This window comes from Leucoraja erinacea, unplaced genomic scaffold (assembly GCF_028641065.1).
Source record: "Leucoraja erinacea ecotype New England unplaced genomic scaffold, Leri_hhj_1 Leri_57S, whole genome shotgun sequence".
Taxonomy (NCBI): domain Eukaryota; kingdom Metazoa; phylum Chordata; class Chondrichthyes; order Rajiformes; family Rajidae; genus Leucoraja; species Leucoraja erinaceus.
Window position 1 is genome coordinate 39,087 of NW_026576487.1, and position 12,048 is coordinate 51,134.

The following is a 12,048-nucleotide window of genomic DNA, read 5'->3' on the forward strand; positions in this document are numbered from 1 at the left end:
AGGGAAAAATAAATTGGGGAATCGGGGGAGGGAGAGATAAAGGGAGAGAGAAAACTCAGAGACGCCAGTCTCATACATTCATCTGCACCCTCTCCCTCTCCCTCTCTCTCTTCATTCTCTCTCTCCCCTCTCCCTCTCTCTCCCCTCTCCCTCGCTCTCTCCCTCTCTCTCCTCTCCCTCACCCTCTCTCCCCCTCTCTCTCCTCCCCCTCTCTCCCTCATCTCCCCCTCTGCCTCCCCCTCCCTCTCTCTCTCTCCTTTACATTCCTCTCCTCCCCCCCCTCCCCTCTCTCTCCTCTCTCTCTCTCCTCCTCTCCTCTCTCCTCTCCCTCTCCTCTCTCTCTCCCTCTCTTCTCTCTCTCCCTTTCCCCCCCCTCCCTCCTCTCTCTCCCTCTCCATTCCTCTCTCTCTCCCCTTCCTCTCGCCACCTCTCTCCCTCTCTGTCTCCCCCCTCTCTCTTTCTCCCTCTCTCTCTCCGCCCTCTCTGCCCCTCCCTCCTTCTCTGCCTCCATCTCCCGGCTCTCACTCCATCTCCCTCTCTCTCTCTCCCTCCCTCTCTCACTCTCTCTTTCTCTCTGTCTGCATCTCTCAATCTCTCTCTCCTTTTCGCTCTCTCTCTCTCCTTTTCTGTCTGCATCTCTCACTCTCTCTCTGTCTCTCTCTTCTTCTCTCCCTTCCCCCTCTCTCCTCTCCTCTCTCTCCCCTCTCACTTTCTCTCTCCTCCCTCTCTTCTCTCTCTCCCCTTCCCCTCCCTCCTCCTCTCTCTCCCCGCCTCTCCATTCCTCTCTCTCTCCCCCCAACTCTCTCTCTCCCCTCTCCCTTTCTCTCTCTCCCTCTCTTCCTCTCTCCCCTTACCTCCCTCCCTCCCTCCCTCATCTCTCTCTCCCCTCTCCATTCTTCTCTCTCTCTCCCCTTTCTCCCTCTCTCCTCCTCGTTCATCTCTCTTCCCTCTCTCTCTCCTCTCCTCTCTCTCTCCCCTTCCACTCTCTCTCCACCTCTCTCTCTCTCCCCCGCTCTTTCCTCCTCCTCTCTCTCGCTCATCTCTCCCCTCTCCCCCCCCCACTCTCTCTCCCCTTCTCTCTCTCCTTCTCTCCCCCCTCTCTCCTCCCCCTCTCTCTCTCCCCTCTCCCTTTCTCTCTCTCCCTCTCTTTTCTCTCTCCCCTTCCCTCCCTCCCCTCCCTCTCTCTCTCCCCTCTCCATCCCCCCCCCCACTCTCTCTCTCTCCTCTCTCCCCCCCCCTTTCTCTCTCTCCCTCTCTTTCTCTCTCCCCTTCCCTCCCTCCCTCTCGCTCTCCCCTGCCACCACCCCCACCCACCCTGTGTGAAACACAGGGATAAATTTACCAGGAGAGGCAGTGCCCAAGCAAGGAATGTGTTACTGACAAGCCCCAGTCAGATTAGCCAGGGCAGCTGCTGAGTGAAGAAAGGAGCCAGTGGCTTGACTGGAGCTGATTTTCAGCTTGATCTTTGAAGCGCCCACAATAACTAACTGGAGCCAGGACAGTAAACAGAATGCAATGGTGTATCGTGTGGGAAATGGCTTACAAAGGTAAGGCTGCGTTGTTATTTATTGCACATCCAGCATTGTCGTGAGACCTTATGTAGAACACCAGAACACTATCGTCGGAGCAGGAACTGCAGATGCTAGTTTGCACCGAAGATTTTCAAACACAAAAAATGCTGGAGTAACTCAGCGGGTCAGGATAGCATCCTTGGAGAAAAGGGAATGGGTGACTTTTCGGGTCGAGACCCTTCTTCACACTCAGAGACCCTGTGGAATTCTCTGCCACAATCTGTGGAATTCTCTGCCACAGAAGGTAGTCGAGGCCACAGTTCATTGGCTATATTTAAGAGGGAGTTAGATGTGGCCCTTGTGGCTAAGGGGATCAGAGGGTATGGAGAGAAGGCAGGTACGGGATACTGAGTTGGATGATCAGCATGATCATATTGAATGGCGGTGCAGGCTCAAAGGGCCGAATGGCCTCCTCCTGCACCTATTGTCTATGTTTCTATGTTTCTATAAGGGAGCCTCTGGCCTTGTATACAGATCTTATAGAAACATATATAATTATTAAGGGATTGGACACGCTAGACGCAGGAAACATGTTCCCCATGTTTGGGGAGTCCAGAACCAGGGGTCACACAATTTGGAAACATATACAATTCTTAAGGGTTTGGACACGCTAGAGGCAGGAAACATGTTCCCGATGTTGGGGGAGTCCAGAACCAGGGGCCACACACAGTTTAAGAATAAGGGGTCGGCTATTTAGACCGGAGACGAGGAAACACTTTTTCTCACAGAGAGTTGTGAGTCTGTGGAATTCTCTGCCTCAGCGGGCGGTGGAGGCGGGTTATCTGGATACTTTCAAGAGAGAGCTAGATAGGGTTCTTAAAGAAAGAGGAGTCAGGGGATATGGGGAGAAGGCAGGAACGGGGTACTGATTGGGGATGATCAGCCATGATCACATTGAATGGTGCTGGTTCGAAGGGCCGAATGGCCAACTCCTGCACCTGTTGTCTATTGTCTATTGTCACCTATCTATGTCTTCCAGAGATGCTGCCTGATCTGCTGAGTTACACAAGTCAAGTCAAGAGAGTTTATTGTCATGTGTCCCAGATAGGACAATAAAATTCTTGCTTTGCTTCAGCACAACAGAATATAGTAGGCATAAATAAATACTGAACAGATCAGTGTGTCCATATAACGTTGAATATATATATACACACACATAAATAAACAGATTAAGTGCAATGGGCTATTAATGTTCAGAGTTTTGTCCGAGCCAAGTTTAATAGCCTGATGGCTGTGGGGAAGCAGTTATTCCTGAACCTGGATGTTGCAGATTTCAGGCTCCTGTACCTTCTACCTGAAGGCAGCGGGGAGATGAGTGTGTGGCCAGGATGGTGTGGGTCCTTCATGATGCTGCCAGCCTTTTTGAGGCAGCGACTGCGATAGATCCCCTCGATGGTGGGGAGGTCAGAGCCGGTGATGGACTGGGCAGCGTTTACTACCTTTTTGCAGTCTTTTCCGCTCCTGGGCGCTCAAGTTGCCGAACCAAGCCACGATGCAACCGGTCAGCTCCAGCTCTCTGTCCCTTTGTGTACAGTTGTTGATCTTTTGTAAGGAATGTAGCGAATCCATTAGCTCTGCTGAGATTTATGAGTGGTCATTAAAATATAGGCCAGGTGCCAGAAGACTGGAGGGTGGCAAATGTCATGCCTCTATTCAAGAAGGGCTGCAGGGAAAAGTCAGTGAGCCTAACATCTGTGGCTGGAAAGATTCGAAGCTAGACAAAAATGCTGGAGAAACTCAGCGGGTGAGGCAGCATCTATGGAGCGAAGGAAATAGGTGACGTTTTGGGTCGAGACCCTTCTTCAGACTGATGTGGGGGGGGGGGGGGAAGAAGAAAGGAAGAGGCGGAGACAGTGGGCTGTGGGAGAGCTGGGAAGGGGAAGGGAAGGAGGAAGAAAGCAGGGACTACCTGAAATTGGAGAAGTCAATGTTCATACCGCTGGGGTGTAAACTACCCAAGCGGAATATGAGGTGCTGCTCCTCCAATTTACGGTGGGACTCACTCTGGCCATGGAGGAGGCCCAGGACAGAAAGGTCGGATTCGGAATGGGAGGGGGAGTTGAAGTGCTGAGCCACCGGGAGATCAGGTTGGTTATTGTGAACCGAGCGGAGGTGTTGGGCGAAGCGATCGCCAGGCCTGCGCTTGGTCTCACCGATGTAGAGCAGCCGACACCTAGAGCAGCGGATGCAATAGATGAGGTTGGAGGAGGTGCAGGTGAACCTCTGCCTCACCTGGAGAGACAGCTTGGGTCCTTGGATGGAGTGGAGGTGGGGAGGTAAAGCAACAAGTGTAGCATTTCTCTTTGATGGATGCACGCCATGGGTGAAAATTTATTTCCCACCCACTCCTTCTCTCTCCTCACCTTTCTCCCCCTTCTCCCCCTCCCCATCCCTTGCCTGAGGCCTCCCTCCCTCCTCCTCTCTCTCCCCCCTCCTGTCCCCACCCCATCTTTCCCCCCCTCCCGTTCCCCTCTCCCCTCACCTCTACCCTCCTTCTCTCTCATAGAACCATAGAAACATAGAAAATAGGTGCCGGGGGAGGCCAGTTCGGCCCTTCGAGCCAGCACGGCCATTCATTGTGATCATGGCTGATCGTCCCCTATCAATAACCCGTGCCTGCCTTCTCGCCTTATCCCTTGATTCCACTATCCCCTAGAGCTCTATCTAACTCTCTCTTAAATCCATCCAGTGACTTGGCCTCCACTGCCCTCTGTGGCAGGGAATTCCACAAATTCACAACTCTCTGGGTGAAAACGTTTTTTCTCACCTCAGTCTTAAATGACCTCCCCTTTATTCTAAGACTGTGTGTGGCCCCTGGTTCTGGACTCGCCCAACATTGGGAACATTTTTCCTGCATCTAGCTTGTTCAGTCCTTTTATAATTTTATATGTTTCTATAAGATCCCCCCCCCCCCCCCCCTCATCCTTCTAAACTCCAGTGAATACAAGCCTAGTCTTTTCAATCTTTCCTCATATGACAGTCCCGCCATCCCAGGGATCAATCTCGTGAACCTACGCTGCACTGCCTCAATCACAAGGATGTCCTTCCTCAAATTAGGAGACCAAAACTGTACACAATACTCTAGATGTGGTCTCACCAGAGCCCTGTACAACTGCAGAAGAACCTCTTTACTCCTATACTGAAATCCTCTTGTTATAAAGGCCAACATTCCATTAGCTTTCTTCACTGCCTGCTGTACCTGCACGCCAACTTTCAGTGACCGGTGTACAAGGACACACAGGTCTCGCTGCACCTCCCCCATTCCATTAGCTCCTCTCCCCTCCTGTCCCCACACCATCCCCCCCCCCCCCCCCCCCCCCCCCTCCTCCACCCCTCCTCTCTTTCCCCTCCGCTGAGCTGCGGCCATGAATGGGTTAAGGCTCCCTCTCGCATCAATCACATATTAAGGGCTGACGAGGCTGTTCGTTCGTTCGACACCAGGTCCCCACCCTCCCCCGGGGGCTGTGAGGGGGAGGATCGATGCAGGGACTCTCTCTCCCAGCCGGCCGAGATTACGTTTCTAATGCCTGCTGATTCACCAATAACTCGATCGATGGCCCATCCCAGCAGCACAGTGCTCGTATATCTGGTCACCTTGTCTGCTCCATGCCACCCTCCCCTCCCTCCCTCCCTCCTTCCCTCCATCGCCCCCTCTCACTCCTCCCACTCTCCTCTCCATGCACCTTCTCCACCCCACCCCCCCCAACCCCTCTGGGCTTGTACACTCTGGAGTTTAGAAGGATGAGAGGATATCGTATTGAAACATATAAGATTATTAAGGGTTTGGACACGCTAGAGGCAGGAAACATGTTCCTGATGTCGGGGAAGTCCAGAACCATTTAGAACGGAATGTCTGAAGAAAGGTTTCGGCCCGAAACGTCGCCTATTTCCTTCGCTCCATAGATGCTGCTGCACCCGCTGAGTTTCTCCAGTAATTTTGTGTACCCTGAGGAAAGACATTTTCACCCAGAGAGTTGTGAGTCTGTGGAATTCTCTGCCTCAGAGGGCGGTGGAGGCCGGTTCTCTGGATACTTTCAAGAGAGAAATAGATAGGGCTCTTAAAGTTAAAGACAGCGGAGTCTGGGGATATGGGGAGAAGGCAGGAACGGGGTACTGATTGGAGATGATCAGCCGTGATCACATTGATTGGCGGTGCTGGCTCGAAGGGCCGAGTGGCCTACTCCTGCACCTGTTGTCTGTTGTTTCTCCGCTCCTCCCTCCTGCTCGCCCCTCTTCTCTACCTCCCTCACACCTCTCCACTCCTCCCCTCCTGACTCTCCACCCTCCCCTCTCTCTTCGTGGGTTTCCTCCGGGTGCTCCGGTTTCCTCCCACGCTCCAAAGGCGTGTGGGTTTGTAGGTTAATGCGCATCTGTAAATTGTAAATTGTCTCCATTGTGTGGGATAGGATAGAAGAGGATTTCAGTATAGGAGTAAAGAGGTTCTTCTGCAGTTGTATAGGGCTCTGGTGAGACCACATCTGGAGTATTGTGTACAGTTTTGGTCTCCTAATTTGAGGAAGGACATCCTTGTGGTTGAGGCAGTGCAGCGTAGGTTCACCAGATTGATCCCTGGGATGGCGGGACTGTCATATGAGGAAAGATTGAAAAGACTAGGCTTGTATTTGCTGTAGTTTAGAAGGATGAGGGAGGGACCTTATAGAAACATTTACGATTATAAAAGGACTGGACAAGCTAGATGCAGGAAAAATGGTCCCAATGTTGGGCGAGTCCAGAACCAGGGGCCACAGTCTTAGAATAAAGGAGAGGTCATTTAAGACTGAAGTGAGAAAAATCTCTTTCACCCAGAGAGTTGTGAATTTGTGGAATTCCCTGTCACAGAGGGCAGTGGAGGCCAAGTCACTGGATGGATTTAAGAGAGAGTTAGATAGAGCTCTAGGGGCTGGTGGAATCAAGGGATATGGGGAGAAGGCAGGCACGGGTTATTGATTGGGGACGATCAGCCATGATCACATTGAATGGCGGTGCTGGTTCGAAGGGCTGAATGGTCTCCTCCTGCACCTATTGTCTATTGTACACCTGACAGACAGACATTGCCATCCAGTGCAGACTGTGGGGAGATTTCTGCTGGCCTGACGATTCCTTGCTGTTATCGATCCAGGAGGCTGAAAGGCTTCAGAGTGGGAAGATGTTCTCAGACATCTGGCCCCAGCAGTGCATTACCTGCAATCACGCTCCTCTCTTTAAAACCTCCACTCCAACCGCAGCTATTTTTTCACACAACTATTGCCGTTTGTTGGGTACTTCTTCAAAGTACTCGCACCTTGAAGACATTTCACAGTGGGGTGGACGAGATGTGTCAGAAGGAACTGCAGATGCTGGTTTAAATCGAAGGTAGACACAAAATGCTGGAGTAACTCAGCGGGACAGGCAGCATCTCCGGAGAGAAGGAATGGATGACGTTTCGGGTCAAAACCCTTCTTCAGACGGACTTCAACATGTGACAATCCCACCATCCTGGGAATTAACCTTGTGAGGGGGAAATAAGAAGCAAGAAAATGCAGTCTGAAGAGGGTCTCGACCCGAAACGTCACCCACTCCTTCTCTCCAGAGATGCTGCCTGTCCCGCTGTGTTACTCCAGCATTTTGTGTCTATTATTGTTTGTTTATCTATTTTATGAGTATGTTTGCACACACTCGCACACACACACACACACACACACACAGACACACACACACACACACACACACACACACACACACACACACACACACACACACACACACACACACACACACACACACACACACAGACACACACACACACACACACACACACACACACACACACACACACACACACACACAAACACACACACACACACACACACACACACACACACACACACACACACACACACACACATATACACACACACACACACACGTACACACACACACACACACACACACACACACACACACACACACACACACACACACACACACACACACACACACACACACACACACACACACACACACACACACACACAAACACACGTGCAGGTATGGACTGTAAATGTGTGTGTGTAGATAGACACAAACTGCTGGAGTAACTCAGCGAGACGGGTAGCATCTCTGGAGAGAAGAAATGGGCGACGTTTCGGGTTGAGGCCATCACAGTGGGGAATAGACAATAGGTGCAGGAGGAGGCCATTCGGCCCTTCGAGCCAGCACTGCCATTCAATGTGATCATGGCTGATCATCCCCAATCAGTATCCCGTTCCTGATTTCTCCCCATATCCCCTGACTCCGCTATCTTTAAGAGCCCTATCTAGCTCTCTCTTAAAAACATCCGGTGAACCGGCCTCCACCGCCCTCTGAGGCAGAGAATTCCATAGACTCACAACTCTCTGTGAGAAAAAGTGTTTCCTCGTCTCCGTTCTAAATGGCTTATCCCTTATTCTTAAACTGTGTGTGGCCCCTGGTTCTGGACTCCCCCAACATCGGGAACATGTTTCCTGCCTCTAGCGTGTCCAAACCCTTAATAATCTTATATGTTTCAATGAGATATCCTCTCATCCTTCTAAACTCCAGAGTGTACAAGCCCAGCCGCTCCAAAAGCTTGTCTTTTAAAAGGTGGTTTTGGCCTTTTTTGAAACTTTAATCATGAATAACCCGCGGGGGGGGGGGGGGGGGGGGGGGCGGAGAGGAGGTGTGAATAACCCCTGGGGGGGAGGGGGGGCGGGTGTGTGAATAACCCCTGGGAGGGGGGGAGGGGGGGGGGGGTGTGGCACTCGGCAGCATGAGAGCCCACTGTGATTATCATCACTGGAAGCTGCTGGAAAAAGAGAAATCAGTGAGAAGCTGCCGTTACCGTTGGCAACGTCCCATTGTGATGTAATTGCGGATTGGTGGCATCGTGACATCATCCGTTGAAAGTCCTGGAAAAAGGTTGTGTGTGAGAACAGTTTTTTTATCTTTTTTAAAAACTTGAATCGTCAATAACTTGTAAAATATAGGATGAAATCTTAAGAAACCTGATTACCGCGTGGAGGGGAAAAATGTGTCAGAATATGTAAATATTACAGCGAAAAAGTGTTTCCTCATCTCCTAAATGCCTTACCCCTTATTCTTAAACTGTGTGGCCTCTGGTTCTGGACTCCCCCAACATCGGGAACATGTTTCCCGCCTCTAGCGTGTCCAAACCCTCAATGATCTTATATGTTTCAATAAGATCCCCTCTCATCCTTCTAAACTCCAGAGTATACAAGCCCAGCCGTTCCATTCTCTCAGCATATGCCATCCCGGGGATTAACCTGGTGAACCTACGCTGCACTCCCTCAATAGCAAGGACGTCCTTCCTCAAATTAGGGGATCACATTGAATGGCGGTGCTGGCTGGAAGGGCCGAATGGCCTACTCCTGCACCTATTGTCTATTGTCTAGATGTGAGATAGCAGCACTACCAGTTGCGTCTCTGATCAGCACACATGATACGTTGCGATAGAACTGTATTTCTCCCAGGAGGGAAATTGATCTGCCAACATTCATAAAACACAACGAGATCCATGAAACATGATATTAGAGTGCCGAGTGGGAAGGATTGGGAATGTGCAAAGATTGTGGGGTGGGGGTCAGTCTCAGTCTACCCCACGACGGAAGGGGGAGGAGTTGTACGCGTTGATAGCCACAGGGAAGAAGGATCTCCTGTGGCGTTCTGTGCTGCATCTTGGTGGAACCAGTCTGTTGCTGAAGGTGCTCCTCAAGTTGACCGTTGTGTCACAGAGGGAGTGAGCTGTATTGTCCAGGATGCTCCGCAGTTTGAGGAGCCGGCCTTCCCGACGAGCTTGTTGATCCTGTTGGTGTCCGCGGCCTTCGCCCAGCGCACGGCAGCGTAGAAGATGGCACTGGCCGCCACCGATTGCTAGAGCATCTTACTGCAGACATTACAACAGGGCAGTCATGGTGGCGCAGCGGTAGAGTTGCCGCTTTGTGGCGAATGCAGCGCCGGAGACCCGGGTCCGATCCCAACTATGGGTGCTCCCTGTACGGAGTTTGCACGTCCTCCCCGCGACCTGCGTGGATTTTCTCCGAGATCTTCGGTTTCCTCCCACACTCCAGAGACCATATAACCATATAACCATATAACAATTACAGCACGGAAACAGGCCATCTCGACCCTTCTAGTCCGTGCCGAACACATAATCTCCCCTAGTCCGATATACCTGCGCTCAGACCATAACCCTCCATTCCCTTCCCGTCCATATAACTATCCAATTTATTTTTAAATGATAAAAACGAACCTGCCTCCACCACCTTCACTGGAAGGTCATTCCACACAGCCACCACTCTCTGAGTAAAGAAGTTCCCCCTCATGTTACCCCTAAACTTCAGTCCCTTAATTCTCATGTCATGTCCCCTTGTTTGAATCTTCCCTACTCTCAGTGGGAAAAGCTTATCCATGTCAACTCAGTCTGCAGGTTTGTAGGTTAATTGGCTGGTGGTAAATGTAATCATTGTCCCTAGTGTGTGTAGGACAGTGTTAGTGTGCGGGGATCGCTGGTCGGTGCGGTCCCGGTGGGCCGAAGGGCCTGTTTTGTTTCCGCGCTGTATCTCTCAAACTAAAACCTTGGAGAAAACCCACGGGGAGAACGTGCAAACTCCGTGCAGACAGCACCCGTAGTCGGGATTGAACCCGGGGTCTGCGGCGCTGTGAGTGAGTAACTGTGCCACCCAGGGTGTGAAGTGAAAAGGGCCGCTCCGCTTGAGGAAGGAAGCGGTTAATGCAAGAGTTGCCTGGGGCGAGGGTTAATCGAGGAGACTGGGATCTGCCCCAGCGTATTCAGGCAACACAAATCTGCTTCACCTCCAGCGTTGTGAACTAATCCTCCATCCCCGCTTCCCGAGAACAGGGCGGAGGTAAAAAATGTTGAACCGCGCCCAAAATCCGGAACAAATAACTCATAAGGTCATATAGTAAAAGAGGTAGAATTAGGCCATTCGGCCCATCAAGTCCACTCCGCCATTCAATCATGGCTGATCTATCTCTCCCTCCTAACCCCATTCTCCTGCCTTCTCCCCATGACCCCTGACACCCGCACTAAGCAAGAATCTATCTAACTGCCGAAAAAATATCCACTGACTTGGTTTCACGCATGGCACTGTTTCAGAAGGGACTGAGCTGTCTGTACTATCTGACGAGGCTCAGAACTCTTTCAATGTTAGGTTTCGTTTAGAGATACAGCGCGGGAAACAGGTCCCGCACACTAACACTGTCCCACACACACACACACACACACACACACACACACACACAAGGCGCAGTTTACAATTTTACCAAGCCAATTAGCCTGCAAACCAGTATGTCTTTGGAATGTGTGAGGAAACTGAAGCACCCGGAGAAAACCCACATGGTCACAGGGAGAACGTGCAAACTCCACACAGGCAGAACCCGTCGTCAGGATCGAACCCGGGTCTCTGGCGCTGTGAGGCAGCAACTCTACCGCTGCGCCACCGAGCCACATTTATGGCTGCCTTGCAGCGCCAGAGGCCCAGGCTCGATCCTACCTGCGGGTGCTGCCTGTGTGGAGTTTGCACGTTCTCCCTGTGACCATGTGGGTTTTCTCCGGGTACTCCGGTTTCCTCACACATTCCAAAGACGTGCAGGTTTGTACGTTGATTGGCCTAAGTGGATACAAAAGTGGGAAAACATGGAACTAGTGTGAATGGGAGATGGATGGTAGGCGTGGACTGGGTGGACCAAAGGGATTGTTTCCATGCACGGTGTCTATGTTGGTGTGTGTGTGTATTGGTGTATGTGTATATGTTAGTGTGTTAGTGTGTGTGTGTGTGTGTGTGTATGTGTCTATGTTAGTGTATGTTAGTGTGTGTATGTGTGTTTGTTAGTGTGTGTGTATGTTAGTATGTGTGAGTGTATGTTAGTATATGTGTGTATGTCAGTATGTGTGTGTGTTTGTTAGTGTGTGTGTGTGTGTGTTAGTGTGTGTGTGCTAGTGTGTGTGTGCATGTTAGTGTGTGTGTGTGTGTGTGTCTATGTTAGTGTATGTTAGTGTGTGTATGTTAGTGTGTGTGTCTATGTTAGTGTGTGTGTGTGTGTGTGTGTGTATGTTAGTGTGTGTGTGTCTATGTTAGTGTGTGTGTCTATGTTAGTGAAAGTGTGTATGTTAGTGTGTGTGTGTGTGTGTGTGTGTGTGTGTTAGTGTGTGTGTGTATGTTAGTGTGTGTGTGTATGTTAGTGTGTGTGTATGTTAGCATGTGTGTGTTTGTTAGTATGTGTGTGTGTGTGTATGTTAGTGTGTGTGTTTGTTAGTATGTATGTGTGTTTCTATGCTAGTGTGTGTGTCTATGTTAGTGTATGTGTTAGTTTGGTTGTCTATGTTAGCGTGTGTGTGTATCTATGTTAGTGTGTGTGTGTATGTTAGTGTGTGTGTGTAGTGTGTGTGTATGTTAGTGTGTGTGTGTATCTATGTTAGTGTGTGTGTGTTTGTTAGTGT

The 12,048-nt window shown here is 50.7% G+C and overlaps 1 protein-coding gene across 1 annotated transcript in view; it reads left to right on the forward strand.

Moving 5' to 3' along the window:
• The first annotated feature begins 1,356 nt into the window (after positions 1–1,356).
• The window catches only part of LOC129694206 (discoidin domain-containing receptor 2-like), a 51,222-nt gene continuing 40,530 nt past the window's right edge, over positions 1,357–12,048 (forward strand). Inside the window, exon 1 of the mRNA XM_055630923.1 lies at positions 1,357–1,547. Within this exon, the coding sequence (XP_055486898.1) occupies positions 1,516–1,547 (32 nt within the window). The 5' untranslated portion in view covers positions 1,357–1,515. The remainder of the gene's footprint in view (positions 1,548–12,048) is intronic.